Raw genomic sequence first — 17226 nt, 5'->3', positions numbered from 1 at the left:
AAAGGGGACAAGTGACTCTATTTGAGGAAGCAGATTAGAGAAACTTCTCAGAAAAGAGGTGCCTGCGCTGAGGCTGAAAGTGATCAGTGATAGTTGGTCTATTCGTAGGGAGCAGAGGATACTCTAGGGAGAAGGATTGGCTGGAACATAAACAGGGAACAGAAAGTAAGAGGCCAGGGTGGTAAATTGGTGAATAGGTATAAATTTAGTACCTAATTTAGTTAAGTATTTATAGATAAGTAATATTAACAAATACATGATCCAGTAATATCTTTTTCCAATATTCCAATATCTTTTTTTTTGAAGATTTTATTTATTTGTTTGAGAGACAGAATGAGCAGTGGGGAGGGGCAGAGGGAGAGAGAGAGAAGCAGACTCCGTGCTGAGCAGGGAGCCCGATGTGGGGCTCGATCCCAGGACCCTGAGATCATGACTTGAGCCGAAGGCAGACACTTAACCGACTGAGCCACCCAGATGCCCCAAGTTCCAACACCTTTATCTAAAGATGGGAAGGCAGAGGATCAGAAGGTGAAATGATGTGTTTGAGGGCCTGACCTTGGCAAGAAGAAACACAACCACATTTTCACTACACATTTCTACTTACAGTTATCTTTGTCTCTTGGCAAGAAAATCCTGGGTTGTTTGTAGTTTCCTGAATGAAAGGAAGATTGGAATAAGAATTGTATTTGTTCATTTTGCATGAATCCATCTTGCTTGCAAGTTAGATCCATAATAACTTAAAAGACATCACAGGAATGGTTCTTAAACAAATGGTTTCGGTTAGAGGTACACATTCATTGTTTATTTTCAAGAACATTAATGCTGGTGATAATACCAACATAGTTATGTAGCCACTGGTCAGTATTCATTCAGGGCTTCGTTACGGTGTGGAGAGGACCATAGACTTAGCACCCAAGAACTGACTCTTACGTCCCATTTTTCCTTTAACTGTGTGACCCATAAAGTGAGACAACAGTAGTGGTCACTTCAGCTCACAGTGCGTAATTGTTGAAGAATAAATATGCTTATGAAAGATCTGTTTAATCCATGAAATACTATAAGACATAAGCTATTATCACAGAAAATAATTCTAATAATATTGCCCCTATGTTGCTGAAAACAAACTTTTAAAGTCACAAGAATGGAGGTCACGTTTTCAGTTAAAAATGTTAGCTTTTCAATAAGTAAGCATTGCATTACAGTGGAGAAAAAATAGTCATGTTGAAATTCCAAATCATGTTTACAGAAATGATACCGGAGTGTTTGTGTCCGACATCGTCAAAGGAGGGATTGCCGATGCTGACGGCAGACTGGTGCAGGGAGACCAGATACTGACGGTGAACGCAGAAGATGTCCGGCACGCCACCCAGGAAGCTGTGGCCGCTTTGCTGAAGGTAAAGGTCAAACGCCGGCAAGGACTCTGTGCAGTAGGATGGAAGGAGGAGGAGATACTAACTGGGCCACCGCGGTCTAATAAGCACTGAATCCTCCTTATTTAAAAGGTTATCTCAAATAAGACACATTTCTGAGTAAGATGCCAAATTTTAGTGATAAATTTCTAACTAATAATAGCTTTATTATATTATGTATTTTCTATTATTAAATGTCAAGTGAAAGACTTTTCAGTTTTCAAGGTAGACACCCCTTAAGGCCCCACAGCTGGTAAATCACGCAGGAGGATTTAAACCTGTATGTCTAACTCCAGAAACCCGGGATCTCAGAACACCTCATTGTGCTTTCTCCTTAGACAATATAGTATTTTTTGCATGCCTAGGACTTATTTGTTAGAGGTCACAGGGAAGTTGTCTTCAATTCTTATTTTGTGTTTATAGCATTACGGCTTCTTTCAGCATTGTGTAATAGGTCTGTTCAGGTGCCATGTGGCAATAGAGTTTGCCCAGTTATCTGTTAAGGACAAAACAAGTTGTTGCGGTCATTGTTGTATTGTTTCAGTTTTGTTTTTTAAGCCCTGAGTTAGTTAGTACATTTGGCATATCTAACCCAGTATGTTTCATGAGACAGTTGCTCGATTCTCAGTTTCTCTTTAGCTCGGCACCAACAGTCTCCCTGTAAATCATGAGGCCATGAGACAGACGCTGGGTGTTGCCCCTGCTGCTGCTTGTTGTTACTCTTGTTTATGTTTTAGAAAAGCCTCCTTCCACAAAGGATTGGAGGTATCCTTGACTATGGAAATCCCAAAAGGAGGAAGCCTTTCAAAAACCTAATCCTAAAGAGTGTATCTACTCCCGAAGATGATTATAGCATCTTGTTTGACCATTTTCCTAAAACAACCACTCCCCTAGTGTTCCCTAGGCACAGTGACCTTAGAAGTTGGAAGAATCAAAGCCGGTCCATTCCATTCAGAGAGGAGGCCTTCTCAAAGCAGCCAGGTGGGTAGCTGTGGGGTTCATCAGGGTGGTGCAGTCCACGCACTGGAGCAGCTCCGAGATGGCCCTGACAGTGGTCCGCACGCAGGCCGGGCCTCCGGCAGCTCGGCACAGTGGGCTGCAGACTCTTAGGCGGGGAAGAGCATCGGGTGAGCAGGGACAGGTGAACGAAATGGAGCTCTTGAGTGGTTTGCAAGTCATTCTCAGGAACTTCATTTCAGCCATTCTTTTCTTTTTCCATAATTGTACAAGTTAACCAATTAATATCTGTAACGCCTACCGACGAGATATATTTTTAAAGTATTTTATAACAAGCATTCAGCTGAAAAAAATCCCACGTAAGGTGAACTGTAGAAGCTCACCACCCTGTCTGAAGCTCACCGCCGTGTCGGTTCAAGATTGCTGGCACACTGCTCTCTTCACTTTTGTCTTCATCAGCCTGTCCTTGGAGAACCTTTACTCACCCCTTCAAGACTACCATTCATTTCCTGTTGACTGGCCCTAATTTTACAGTTTTTTCATAAGCCCCGGTCTATGTACAACATCAGTTTAAATTTAGCTTGAATGAAACTATGAAAATCCACTAAAATTTAAGTTGGTTGGAATCAATCTCATCCATTCTTTTAGCTTCAATTTATTTATGTCACTAGGCAAATTATTCCATAAAAAGAAAAAAATCATTAGATTTCAAATTATCAAATGCCACTGTTGCTTCACAGATATTTCTCTCTAGATGCATTAAAAGAATTGAATTCTGAAGTAAGTGGTATTTAGGGGATATTATTACTTCAAAACTTTCTAAAATAATTGTTGTGTGTTTGTAGATGAGTGAAGGCAGCCTGTCATCATTCACTTTTCCACCTTCTGGATCCAGTACCTCTGAGTCACTGGAAAGTAGCTTGAAGAAGAATGCATGTAAGATTGGTTTGATATTTTAAGCATGATTTACTGGTTTGAATTTTGGTAACCGACACTGATTTTTTCCCCTGTATCAGTTTACCTCTGAGCTCTCATTCCTCAAATCATTTCATATCCTAATATGGGTGCAGAGGTGCATGTCGGCAGAAATTCTGAGCAATATGAAGCTGCGTCTTTGTTGTTTAGTTTTTCCATTTGTTGTTTTTTCTGTAAGATATACTAAACGTTAGAATCAGGATTCTGTAACTTTTTCTTACTAAGCAGACGGGTATGCTTGATTTTTATTTCCTTTTTCTGTTTAATCTAACACCAGTAATTCAGAAAATGCCATTAAGTGAAGCCTTCTTTTTCCATGAAGACTGCAAAAATTTTGATTGAGAAAATTAGTATGATCCTCCTGTGTTTTAATTACATGAAATCATGATGCAGAGGGTTTTTTGGCTTGGAGTATTGGTTGAAAGTTGTTCAAATTGAAGAACTAACCATATGGCAATCTCTGTTTGCAATGTGACTAATATTCTAGAAATTTAGCCACTTAAGTCCATGAATTCCTTTTAATGTGTCCATGACTTTATTTTTCTCAGCTGTGCACTTTCTATCCAAAGCCTATTCTGCCCTTGACTCATTGAAAGTGGATTATGCAGTTATATAATCAATGATTAAAATAAGAAGGAAGAAATGGGGTAGTGTGCACATTTTTCCAAGTGGAAAAATAAAGATTCCCTATGTGAGACAGATTTAATCATGTGTACTGGCAACTTCGAGCACCCTCTTTAAAAAAGAAACAATTAGTGTATCTCATTTAGTCCTATTCCAGCTTCAGGCGTTGACTAAAATTTAATTGAACATAAAAATACTTTAATAACCGTATTTTTTTTTTCACTTTACAGTGGCATCTGAAATACAGGGATTAAGAACAGTTGAAATAAAAAAGGTAACTTGGGGAAGAGAAAACAATATAAACTCTGTTGACCTCAGAGGCATCTCCATATATATTTTCCTATTAGCTGTCTCACTGTTTTACCATACCATCATAAAAATTATGTGTTGTATACAGTGGAAATACCACAGTAGTCTTCACTGAATTTCCTGGTCACAGGACCTTGTATGAAAAATCATTGTCGGTGTATCCTGTGTTGCCAAAAATGGCATCCACCCAACCCCACACAAAGTGTCACCCCACCTCTCACCTCTCATACTGCAAAGCAAGCCTCTGCCTTCCACAGATCCTTCTTATTCTCGTGAAACAGATTCCCCTGACAGCCGTGCACAAGAGAGAACATAAAAGCAGCTACAGTTTATTGAGCCTTTGCTCTCTGCTGAGCATTCTTGGAGATGCATCATCGTGCTGTCACCGTCTCCTGCACTATCTTCTGCAAGCCCCCTGCTAGGGCTCCTCTGATCTCCGTTTTGTTACTGAAGGTCTAGTGACTCATTAAGAGGGCTGAACTTGGTCAGGTCCCAACATTTGTAACTGTGGGTTCCTGGCTTTGAATACAGATCTCTCTGATTCCAAAATTGGGGTCTTTCTCTTCATCAGTGTACCCGCTTTTCATCACCCCCACAGCATGATTTTCATTTAATGTGTTTTGATTTCTTTTATTTCCTGGACAGATGCTTATTTTCCTAAGTCACACTAAGGACCCGTGTCAAATGAAGTAATACAGTTTTCTTCAACTTCATTTTCCTCACACCTCAAAGACCTGAGTTAACTGTAGGGCATCGGGCCAAAGACACCAAACATCAATTTAAAATACCACATTGACTGAAATATTTTGATCTCTTGCATGACAGGGGCCTACTGACTCACTGGGAATCAGCATTGCTGGAGGAGTGGGCAGCCCACTTGGGGATGTTCCCATATTTATTGCAATGATGCACCCAAATGGAGTTGCAGCTCAGACCCAGAAACTCAGAGTAAGTTCTACTAATAACGGAGGCAGCCCTCACAAATCTGGCAGAAGTTTTATAAACCCTTTGGATGTGCCACTTGCTGCAGCCAGTTTTCAATGTCTATATCTGCTTTTAAATACGCTAATCCGACCACAGCAGGGTTTGCTTTGAGTAAAGGTGAAGAAAAGGAAGAGAGGAGAATTTGCTGTGGAATGCAGATTGATAAGTAAATGAGACGGGAAGATCTCCTGTTGCTTCTTAGTAGTTTTTACTTGTTTACAACTCTGAAAGAAGGTAAAACGAAGTGTTTCAGAACACCAGTATGAGATGAAATTTTCTCCTTATATGTGTCACTGGTTTAAATGCCAGTTTAACATCATTAAATTGAAAACTATCATTTATGTTGCAATTGATCATCCATTTTGCAGAAGTTTAATATAAATGTGACTTACATTGTGAAACTATACAAAACGTGCTTCAAAGTTGAGGGATTATGCTAAGGTAGAGCCCTATTTATGCTGACTGTCCAGGTCTGGAATCATGTGAATGTTCCATTCAAGCCTCAATGGCGTAAAATCTGCGTGGCCTCATGGGTCACAAAGCATCTCAAAACATAACCACCTCTTAGTTTAGTCCCTAAACTAGAAATGGTTCAATCTCTTTTGATATCTGAACTTGTGACTGACTGACACTTAAAAATTGATTGTTGCAGGTAGCAGAAAACTTTTCTGTGCGGGACCTATCATGTATACTTGGGTCTTTGTGGGACAAGCAGGTCTCTGTGGCAGCAACTCAGCTCTGCCCTGTGAAAGCAATGAATAAGCAGGGCTGTCTTCCATCCAAACTTTGTCAACAAAAACAAGCAGTGGGCCAGAGGTGGCCTCAAGTCACAGCTGACTTAGAGTCCCAGCTAACGTGTGTAATAATAACATCCAAAGAAATTCTGGTTTTTAAATGCTATCAGGTATTTTATTCTTTAATAAGAAGCAATGTCTTACCCAGGAGAAATGAAGAGAAGGGAAGAGTGATTTTCCCCCCGGAGACTACCGAACTCCATCATCATGGACTGCTTCTTTTCATTGTGGCCACTTCTTGAAATGATTGGCTTCCTTCGTTATATTTCAGTTGCTGAGGGCAGTGTGTATGTGATGTGCCAGGTAGAGAAGGAAGTGATTGTTCAGGTCTCAGGGTCCCACTCTCCATGGCTGCTCTAGCAGATGGCTGGTTTCTTGCCTCCCTTGCAGGTTGGGGACCGGATTGTCACTATCTGTGGCACTTCCACTGAGGGGATGACTCACACCCAAGCAGTTAACTTACTGAAAAATGCCTCGGGCTCCATTGAAATGCAGGTAAGAGTTGTATCCCAGGCACTCTTCACGGTATGGGTGGCTTGAGGACACAGGAGCTTTAAGCATTAAAGCAGTAAAAGTCCTTAAATCTCCTGATAGCATTTTATTCAATATTTCCTGTGAACATAAGTGATTTCACTGAGAGTTCCAAGAAAGTATGTATGAAACATTTTATCCTGATGCATTCTTTGTTTCATACTTTATATCTAAAGGGAAAAAAATACAAGGTCTTAGCAGTAAATGATTAATTGCTAGAATGTTAAGTGGTATGAGTGGCTGTGTATTCTGAAGTTCTTTAAAAAATAATTGCATGTGAGACCATGTTTGAAAAAGATCAAAGAACTTTGCAGAATTGAATTACTAAAAGATTTTTCCTGTCAGTTGAAGAGGCCGCTGGACCTTGTGAAATTTCTCTTTGGTTGTATATCAGGTTCACAGAAATGATTAAGTGGACAATAAAGTACATGTTTTAATCCAAATGTTGTTTTTGAGGGAAAATTACTGATGTCTCCCTGGCCACATGAACACATGTTTTTCTCTTTCTGTTTCTCCCGCACACAGGTGGTTGCTGGAGGAGATGTGAGTGTGGTCACAGGTCATCAGCAGGAGCCAGCCACTTCTAGTCTTTCTTTCACTGGGCTGACGTCAAGCAGTATATTTCAGGATGATTTAGGGTGAGTGCACATATTGTGGCTTCTATGTCCCTACCACTCACATAAAGGTGAAGAAACAGGAGACGAGGTATGAGATACGAAAACCAAGTGTTTCTAAACTGTTAAGTAATTGTGGCATGGATTTAGTTTATCAGGTGGAGACAGACAGCATGCCGCTACCCTTCCCACGGTTTTGGCTCTGAGTTTTTTGGGGGACATTTTAGTCTTGACGTCACTACCCTATGTGACATGGAACAGATCAAACCTATCCTTTTGAAATTCCAACATTGCCAACTCATTTAATAAATCATCCTTTTGATTAAAAAATTCACAGTTCCCCAACACGTGAGTATAAAAGAGATCATAAAGAGGGGAAGAGAGGGACATATGAGAATTTTTAAATAATTTGATGTAGTCTTTACATTGCTAGTAGTGGATTTTTCTCTCTGAGCTTGGGAGTCCTGATGTTTGTGATTTACTCCACGGTAGACCTCTGTGCTGTAGCCTTCTTCCTTTAAATAACCTGGGAAAAGAATGTGCGTGCATGCAATGAGAACTTGTCGTGAACATGTTAGTTCAGGGGAACTGTAAATGAGTAATAGAAGTAGGGTGTTAAGTAGGATTTTTTTGGATTATGTAAATTTAAAATACTGAGCACAGCATGCACGGACAGTTCAAGCATCCCCAAAATACCCATAATATACTCACTGTCAGTAGCACTGAGATTTATACTGGTTCTAGGTGGATGTCAGATAATCCGTAACTTACAGATATGATTTTAAAAATCGAAAACCTCTTTTTTTTTCTTTTTTCCCTTTACTGTAGACCTCCTCAGTGTAAATCTATTACACTAGACCGAGGACCAGATGGCTTAGGCTTCAGTATAGTAGGAGGATATGGCAGCCCTCATGGAGACTTACCCATTTATGTTAAAACGGTGTTTGCGAAGGTAAGCTTGCACATTTTAACCACCCCCTTGCCCCCTAAACATTCATTAATAGTGGTCAGCAGCTGGCTTATTAGTTTATGGCCTGAGGTAACGCCAAATGGTTAACAGTTGATCATTTTCTTTTGGAACTCCCTTCAGTAACAGGTCATTAAATATTTTTGTCCAATTTGAGCTTTAGTTATATTTAAAGGAAAATAGGCTCAAATTGAAATTCCATGGGAACTCTTGACAATATGCAATAAAAATATTAATGAACTTTAGTTCGACAGTAAGACCTGATTTTTTTGTCCTTTGAAAACAGGTTGCCTATGATTGATTGTCTTTTGAAAATGGGACATTTTAAATATGTATGCTGTAGAGTGCTGGCATTTCTTTTCCTTTGTGGTTTTTTTTTTTTTTTTTTGGTTGTGAAATATAAAATAGACATGGAAAAGTACAGAAAATAGTTACACAGGTTAAATAACTAATAGGGCATTTATTTTGCAGTTTAATGTTATTGAATAAAATAGAAAATTTACAACTGAAAAAATTGCAGAGTATCCAGAAGCTCTGTCACCTGCAGTAAATCAGCTATTTGCAATCAGGGAATTCAGTTTTTTAAAAAATTGCATTTAGTTGTAATGATACAGTAAGTATTCTATTTTAAGGATGTTTAGAATAAGAATAAATTTATTGCAACATTGGTGAAGCCGTTAAAATAATTCAAACCCTTATAATTATTGTTAATATGTTCTTAAGACATTTTTTCAGGAGCTCCAAAATTGGACATAATTTCCTGCAGGAGAAAATCTGGAATCTCAAGATTTTACAGTGCAAAGAAGCAAACAAACCTTATGGCTGACCTATTAAACAGTTTGATCCAGGGTTTTAGATTAGTGCTGTCGTCCTTTAAAGTGCCTACCTGTGGAGGTTTCATTCCATTATTTTGAAAAAGAATTATTATTTTTAACCAACTTAAAGTGCTGTATCTACAGCAACCTAGTTATAGGCTTAATTTATGAGATTTTTTAAAAGCCATTGGTGTGTCCAAAAATACAAACAGCATTTGTCAGTGAATAGAAGAGTCATGCAGTCCTTTTCCTCAGCCTTGGAACAATTTATTTAAGGCATGCTAGTTAGAACATATTTTAAGAATTTCATCATTATGGATTCCTCATTAACTTTTCCATATTTTTAATCTTCTATTTAATTGCATAATTGCCTACTCTAAGCATGCCTTAAGACGGGATGCTTTTTCACACAGCAATGTCTGTGTTTAATCTGAACCATTTAAGGCCCATAAGAAATATGAAGACTCCACACGCCCTGGGGAAGTAAAGAACAAGCAGCTCGAGCAGCCTATTCAAAGCCACAGAAAGAATTACAGTTAGACTTTGTAGGACTCGCGTCCTGCCCTGCCCTTGTCAACGTGTGTGTGGGCTTCATGCTTCTGCAGACCTTCGGGTTCCGTGGCCTCATGCCCTTGTCCTGTAAAACTGCTTTTGTTCCTGTCTAGTCCTTTGTCGTCTTCTGTAAGCCTTCTTTACAGGATAAAAAACCCTGGATTCTATGAAATCATTCCTGCTAGGCAAATTCCCAAATATTCTTTATTAATTTGAGTTCCCACCAACTGCTGTGCTGAACAGCCAAAAACCGTCCAACTAATCTATTGACTGCTGAATTCTCTCTGAAACTGGAATCTCGGTGCTAAAACCATTTAGGAGCGAGACCTCCTTTGTGTCTGTTCATCATTGCTTAATGGCTGTGGAGCACCCAGGGAGCACCGAGAGCAGTGTGTGTGTACATGCAGAGCAGTTTACATTCTTGTTTAGATCTTTTTCTGTTGTGTAGCAGCGAGGCAGCATTTTTTGAGAAGCAAACAAGCCTGCTTTATAATTGCAGGGAGCAGCCTCGGAAGATGGGCGTCTCAAAAGGGGTGATCAGATCATTGCTGTCAATGGGCAGAGTCTGGAAGGGGTGACCCACGAAGAAGCTGTGGCCATCCTCAAGCGGACGAAGGGAACTGTCACTTTGATGGTTCTCTCCTGAATTTACTGCAGAGTGGGGCCAATTCAGCCCCCTGCTCCCATCCCACACTGTGAAGGGAATGGAACTGCTCTTGCGGATGACTTTCCCCCGCGCCGTCTTCATCAGGCTCTTCAGAACTCTGGGGGGAAAGTACCATTTAAGTTTTTTTTCTCATGTGGAAATGATTTTCTGGCAACCTAGCATCACTTTTCCTTTCTCCTTGGATTTTGTGAACATAAACTCAAAGGGAAGGACTGTGTGCATAGGTAAACCCAGTCTTCTAAAGATGTCTGACATTCGGCAGTCACATGTGCAGAAATTATGATGTGCTGAACTGGTTAGTAGAGAAAGAAAAAAATAATTCCAAAGCGAAAACTAAGAGAAATGGCTTTAGTAAATTAGGGTGAGAATGAAAATATAAAAGAAAAAGGAAAATCTCAAGTTTTATATAAAAAAATGCTTCATTTTTGTCAGTCCAACTCCTCCCCATTTCTAACTAGAAAAGAAAATAAAACATTTTTCTCTATTGAAAATCCTTAAAAATACTCTCAGTATTTAAAATATTTGAATATTATAAAAAATTGCATATCCCCTCCTTTAATATACCCATACATATTTTCCTCCTAAAATGGGTTTCTAAGATTGAGTAAACAGCAATTATATGAAGCAATGTCCCTAAGTTGGTAAAGAACACAGCTGATGCAAATCTTGATGTTCATTTTTATTTTTGACCTGTTATGAAATATTTTCATGTTTCCGTAAGTAAGATGGTGATGCCACCCACTATTGACTGTGGTTTCTCTAGAAAGCAGCCGTGCTAGCCACGGAGGAACATGGAAGTCTCTCAGAATCTTTAATGCTGGTTTTAACCGATGCAACACTAAAAATGCGTGCTGTGCAATTGGTTTTCAATTACTATTAATCTTAATGACAGAGAAAAAAGCAATGTGTTAGTAATTATTTTGGTTGTGTGCCATTAGTAAATTGATAGAAAAATTAAGGGGATTAACATAACTTCATTTCATTGCCTTATATTAACATCTTATAATACAATAGTTTAAGACTAAGGGAAACAGATGGAGCTGTTTATTGAGACAACTGGTGAGGAATTATCATGTGTTCATTCCCATTTTAGAGCGTGAAACTCCTACATTAGAATATATAAAGTCACTTTAAATATTATCTATATTTGTAACAGAAGTAGTGTACAGATATTTTATTACAGCACTTTTGTGTAAATGGAGTACCGAAGTGAATAAATAACAAGTTTCATGGTGCACAAATAAAGAAACAGGCGTATTTTTTTGTTCTTTTTACTGGGAAAAAGCTTCACTATATTGTTCAAGATTTACAATTTAAAACTGGTTTTTATCATGTCTAACTGAACATATGGGGTCCATAGTTACCATCAGAACTTTGGACACCATCGTTATGAAAAGCTCGATGTTTCTTACATCCAGAAGTTTTACTAATACCGAAGTGTCCGGTCTGTATCTTTCTGACGTGCTATGTTAATGCAGTAATATTCTAAATTGTTCTTGGGGGTAGTCAAGAACTAAAGCGATTTCAGAAAGGAAAAGTCATAATGAAGTTATTTATGTTAATAGAGGCAAAAAGTCTGATTTGAACACTGAGCGAGGAATTGGGGAACATTTGTTCTGCTAGTTCTTGCCCTGCACTAGCTAATGCATGTGTGCATTCCGTCTGATTCACTCATCTGTAAAATGATAGGTCATCTTACCTCAAAGCTTGCATCCAGTTCTAAAATAGAAGCATTCTATGATTCTTATACAGAATGGACAGGACTACACATTGCAACAGTTCAGGAGGTGTTCTCCCCAGCACTCCATGGTAGACTCGAGAGGAGCAACTTAACCAACCAAATTAAAGTTTCAGTAAATATGTGGGAGTACCCCAAGGAGAACAGTCCCAGGTAAGTGTCTGTACTTGCCTGAGTAGCGTCTCCCCAAAACTCACAGCCACGAGGAACCATAGAATGTGATCTCATTTGGAAATAGGGGCTTTGCAGATACAGTTAGTTAAGATGAGATCGTGCTGGGCCCTAAATCCTTAAGGCCTTATCAAGACACAGAGACATAGGGAAGGAAGACCATGTAAAGATGGAGCAAAAAAAACCCGCAAGACCACCTTGGTTGCTACCAGAAGCTGGAAGAAGCAAGGAAGGATTTTTTCTAGTGTTTTCAGAGGGAGGTTGTCCCTATTGACACCTTGATTTCAGACTTCTGGCCTCCAAATCTGTGAAAGAATAAATATCTGTTGTTGTCATCCACTCAGTTTGTGGTACTTTTTTATGGAGGCCTGGGAACACTAGTAACTGTGTCTTAAATGTTTTTATATTCATAGCTACCATCATTGGACCTGGCTAACAGGAGAAGAGCCGTACATGTGTGTTGAGCATGCAAATGATTAAATTATAGGTCATGATTCATTTCATGGTATTAATATTGTTTTAATTAGCTAGCTGCAGCCTTTATGCTAAATGCAGAAACAAAACAAAACAAAACAGTGGGCATGCCACTGTAAGGATATAGAAACACTGAGGAAAACCTAACCTCCTGAATTGCTACTCATTAACAAAGTCAGCACAGGAAAGAGGAGGGAGGGAGGGAGGGAGGAAGGAGGAAGGAAGGGAAAGATTGAGAGGAATATATAGATGCATTAGCATTGGAGAGACGTGACAAAGGCTTATGCTTCCTGTATTATTATTTTGTGTAAATATAAGAGTTCTCTGCGGAAGAAAGTGTTTGAGCAAAGAGTTTGAGGACTTGAACCTTAACTCAAGACAGTGAATTACTCATAATAGGTGGCATATAATTGCTCATGTGATTAAATCACACTGGTGAATACTACACATTTCTGGTGTTCTTTGTGATCCCTCCCAAAGGACGATGATGATCTCTAACACTAAGGATAACAATAATAATAAGGGGTTTCATCTCAGCACCACCTAGTCTGTAGCTGCGGGAGTCGTCGAGATGTGCTGTCCAAGTCCATGGGCTCCATACATCAGAACAGGGATGGAGTGGGGAGCATGAAAACATGAAAATTCATGAAAGACGAGACAAGATTTGGGACAGGTTTTTGTTTGTTTTTGGGCATAGTGGTAAAGCAGAGCGTGATAGGTTTGGTGAAGCAAAGGAACCTCTTCCTTGCTCTGAGGTGACCGGCCCTATGTTGCCTTAGGTCTGGTCAGCTGGCTTCTTGTCTGAGGATGGTGTGCACTGATTGACGGGCTTTCTTGGTGAGTAGAGAAGTTGAAAGGATGCCTGCAGGGAGACAGGACTAAACAGCTTTTTTTGGGGGGGGGGTCTAGGTGTGGGAATATCAAAACTATCATCACCTGCTTCCAGCAGCCCTGGTGTGTTGTTTCATGCCAGTGACAAGTATTCTGGAATGCACGTGATTTATGCAAAGATGTTCCTCAATTTTGTCTACTAGGAATTAATGCTTAACTTTGCCCTTTTCAAAAGAGAGTTATTTGTAAGGCAGGATTAGCCTCTGTCACCTCAAATGGAAAAAAAAAAAAATTGTAGGCGACAAAATTTCTAAATGAAAGAGCATGAAAACTAGACAGAGCAAATGTTTTAAAGGTGACTTTTGTATACTTGATATTGCAACTGCTTTTTCCCTTCAGAATATAGGGAGGTAGTCCATATTCATTTTGATGTAAATTAGAAAAAATTGTATTATCTGAGAATTTTACTTATTGGAGAAGTACTGAAAGTTCAATAGCGGGCCCTTAGAATTCTGTCAAAAAGGAGGCAAATCTGTGGCAATGATCTCAAAATTCTCTCATTAAAAATGTTTCTTGAGGATTCTGAAAGTACTACCATCAAAAGACTGCTTTGGGCGGCTTCTAGGAGGAGCTTCAACTTGTTCATTTAACACTGGACATTTTTTCAGAGGGTTGTGTCCTTTGGGAACACTTTTTGGTGATCCTTTCTCCTTCCCTCCCCCTCCCTCCTCCTCTTTGCATGCATACATATTTTCAGAAACAGCACACTTGTCCTTGGAAAACGTACTTTCTCTCTCATTTCTTTTCTTACTGATGTATTAAAAACTACGATTTTTTTTTCTGAGTCTACCTTGAATGATTTCATGTCCAAAGTTCCACTCCCCTGAACTTCATTAACCCAAAGGCACTTTATTCCATTCGATGAGACGTACAGATTTACCTTGCTTTGGAAAATCCAATGAAATAACTCTATATAAATCATTGATACTGTGCATAGGATAATCTATCAAGAAATGGTAATAGTTGTGCATGTATTTTATATCCTGGTAGACAGAGGGTAATATAAATTCAGTAATTTTCTTTAATAGCTTTCACTTTTCATTTTTGTGTAACATTGTCCTTTTCCTCTAAAGTGGGGGCAAATCAATTTATACCAAAATTTCAGTTGTCATACAATCCATGTTTTCCATATCCTTGTGTAACTCGTTTAATATTTAGTAATTAAAAGTATTTTTAACTTAAATGTGCTTACAAGAGGAATTGTATCTCAGTACTTTAAGTGGAAAACTAATATCATTTGCCATAAGTATAAAGTAACTACAAGCAAAACTCACTTTATTAAATTCCATCAGGATACTCTTGCCTACGAAGGGTCAGAAGGCCTGCTCACTTTGCTGGAAAGGGAGAAATAAATGTTAAAATGGTGGTAATGACTCAGCAGGTAACTTTTTTCTTAAAGGAACTGAAAGAAAATACCTTTTCATTATGTGATTCCGTATTTTCTAGTGCCTTGTGATTGCCATCTACAACAGTGATCTCAGCAAACACGCCCTCTTTGGGAAAACTCTGTGATACCAAAGTCAGGAAGGTTTTGTTTATAGGCTCCTTTTTTAAAATGTGAAAGCAAGCTGGTCAATTCCTGTTCTTAAGAATATTCTTGCTAATGAGGTTAAAATTTTGTTTACAAGGCTTTCTCTAAAACCAGAATTGGGTCATCACCTCCAATGCTTTTGTTTTGGCAATCTTGAGTTTGAAATAAGGAACAAATGACATAAATTAATGGAGTAAAATTAATGTTGTGGTAATATTAAATAAAGCTAATGCCTCTTGCACCTGGAGGGCTATGCAGATGGCAGGCATACCTAATTATGCACCCTGCTGCCTTTAAGTGTATTGATAAAAATCTCTCAGCTGAGTTTAAAATATGTTCATTCACTGGCTCCAGACAAGTTTGAGTGAGGCAATACAATACAGAAAAAATACAGCCTGACATACTTATTTTTTAAGGAAAAAAGGCAATTCTCTAAGTTAAATGAAATAATTAAATATTTACCTGATTTTAAAAATAGGTCATTACTACAGTCATGGTCTCTTGTCCTTTCTGTGAGTATTAAAATATATGTCCACTCCATAAGAAAAAGATTGCTCTCAAACCAGTAAGGGAATACTTAAATTTAAGTTTACATTTTACTGGCTGCACATTAGTTAAAAAGATAAATTTACTAAGTGAATCCTAAAAAAGTTTACTTGATTTCTCACTGTAGGTACAAACTGGATTGGCCAAATATCACTCAGATATTCAGAAACTTGTTCAATATTTTAAGAAGTAGCTACTCTGGGAAATATGTCAGTATAATGCAGTATTGAGACAATTTGTTTTGCTACAGGTATTTCAAAGATGTCACTGAGCTTTGTAGAACTTACTGTGAGTACTCTTCATTTAAGGAATGCGAATTCTCATGAACTTCAGTTTGTGGCCATCGGCTACCTATGCAGTTAAATGGACAACCAGCATCTTCTAGTTTTAGCTTCAGAATGATTTTTTAAGTGCCTTCATGAGATTTGTTATACACACCTATTATTTCTCTTATAATCAGATATATATTTGTTACCCACATTTTAAAAATAAGACAGACTTTTCTTTTGCAGACATAGTTCCCACCAAAATAGAAGATGTGGTGCCAGGCGTTCATTGTATGATAAAGGATGCTGGCCCACTTTTGAGAAAAAGTGTGGGGGTGGGGAGAAAAGAAGTGTTTTTTTTAGTCAAAGGAGCATATAATTTCTTCATCTTTTCATCTCAAAGTTAATAAATAAAGGAACTGTACATTTAAAATTTATATTTGTAATTTTATTGCCATTTGGATAACAAGTTAGGGATTATTTACATCCTATCTACCTTAATTTCTAAGTCCCTCGCTCTTATTCCTTCTATTTGGTAGTTGATTTTTTTCTGAAGTTTTTTCTCTCTGTACGTTATGGGTATTTATGCAATGAGGTCCTCAACGTCTCAGCACCCACTTTGCCTTGCATGAATGTAAGTCATAGCTGATAAATATCTTATGCCAAAGGAACTCTAGATTTCTCGGAAATGGAGTATAGAGTATGGACCTATGGCTCCCAAGCCCTGGATTCATACCCTGGCATGGCTCCCAACAAGCAGGCAGCTGATCTCTCTGAGCCTCTGCCTCCTTGCTGTAAAATGGGAATAATAACATCTTCTTCGCAGTTCTTTTAGTATCAGATGAGATGAAGTGTCTGTACACGATGGCAGTTGATAAATGGTAAAGCCCGTGAACTCAAGGGTGATGATGATACCCATAGTGGAATCGTGGGGGTCATCTGGAGTACGCTGTCACTGGTATTCATTTATATTCTGACTTTAAAGATAAACTTGGAAAGTGCCTCTTACTTGCCCATTCTAGTAATTTCCTCATAATTTCTGCTAGAATGGGAAGCAAAAACAATTCAGGAGAACTGAGAACTGCAGAGTCTCATTGATCAGTGAAATGGATGTGCCACTCCTTCATATTTAAAGAAGATGTATTTGGGATGGGAATGACTTAACCCCAGTGGGAAGTTTTATCAATCTAGCCACATCACTTGCATAATAAGTATCTAGTTTTAAAAGTAAATGGAAAATTATACAATATCCGTCACTCACATAATCTATCTTCCTCAGTCGTTTGTGTTAAATTAATTGGGATAGATAAATTTTACATTCATCCTCCTTTTTATGTGCAGTTCCTTTTCAGAAGGGAGGAACAAAGCAGAAATTAATATGGTGGAATATGGGGTGCCTGGGTGGCTCAGT

The 17226-nt window shown here is 38.6% G+C and overlaps 1 protein-coding gene across 10 annotated transcripts in view; it reads left to right on the top strand.

Annotated features, from left to right (window-relative positions):
• MPDZ (multiple PDZ domain crumbs cell polarity complex component) overlaps positions 1–11455 on the top strand; it is a 161537-nt gene extending 150082 nt beyond the window's left edge. For all 10 annotated transcript variants that reach the window (XM_078062322.1, XM_078062320.1, XM_078062316.1 and 7 more), the window contains 9 exons: positions 1247–1394; positions 2304–2390; positions 3212–3302; positions 4196–4239; positions 5100–5222; positions 6443–6547; positions 7109–7221; positions 8026–8149; positions 10031–11455. In XM_078062322.1, the coding sequence (XP_077918448.1) occupies positions 1247–1394; positions 2304–2390; positions 3212–3302; positions 4196–4239; positions 5100–5222; positions 6443–6547; positions 7109–7221; positions 8026–8149; positions 10031–10177 (982 nt within the window). In that variant the 3' untranslated portion in view covers positions 10178–11455. The remainder of the gene's footprint in view (positions 1–1246; positions 1395–2303; positions 2391–3211; positions 3303–4195; positions 4240–5099; positions 5223–6442; positions 6548–7108; positions 7222–8025; positions 8150–10030) is intronic.
• The last annotated feature ends 5771 nt before the right edge of the window (positions 11456–17226 follow it).

This window comes from Halichoerus grypus, chromosome 14, assembly GCF_964656455.1.
Source record: "Halichoerus grypus chromosome 14, mHalGry1.hap1.1, whole genome shotgun sequence".
Lineage (NCBI taxonomy): Eukaryota > Metazoa > Chordata > Mammalia > Carnivora > Phocidae > Halichoerus > Halichoerus grypus.
This window is presented reverse-complemented; position numbering and strand designations above follow the sequence as displayed.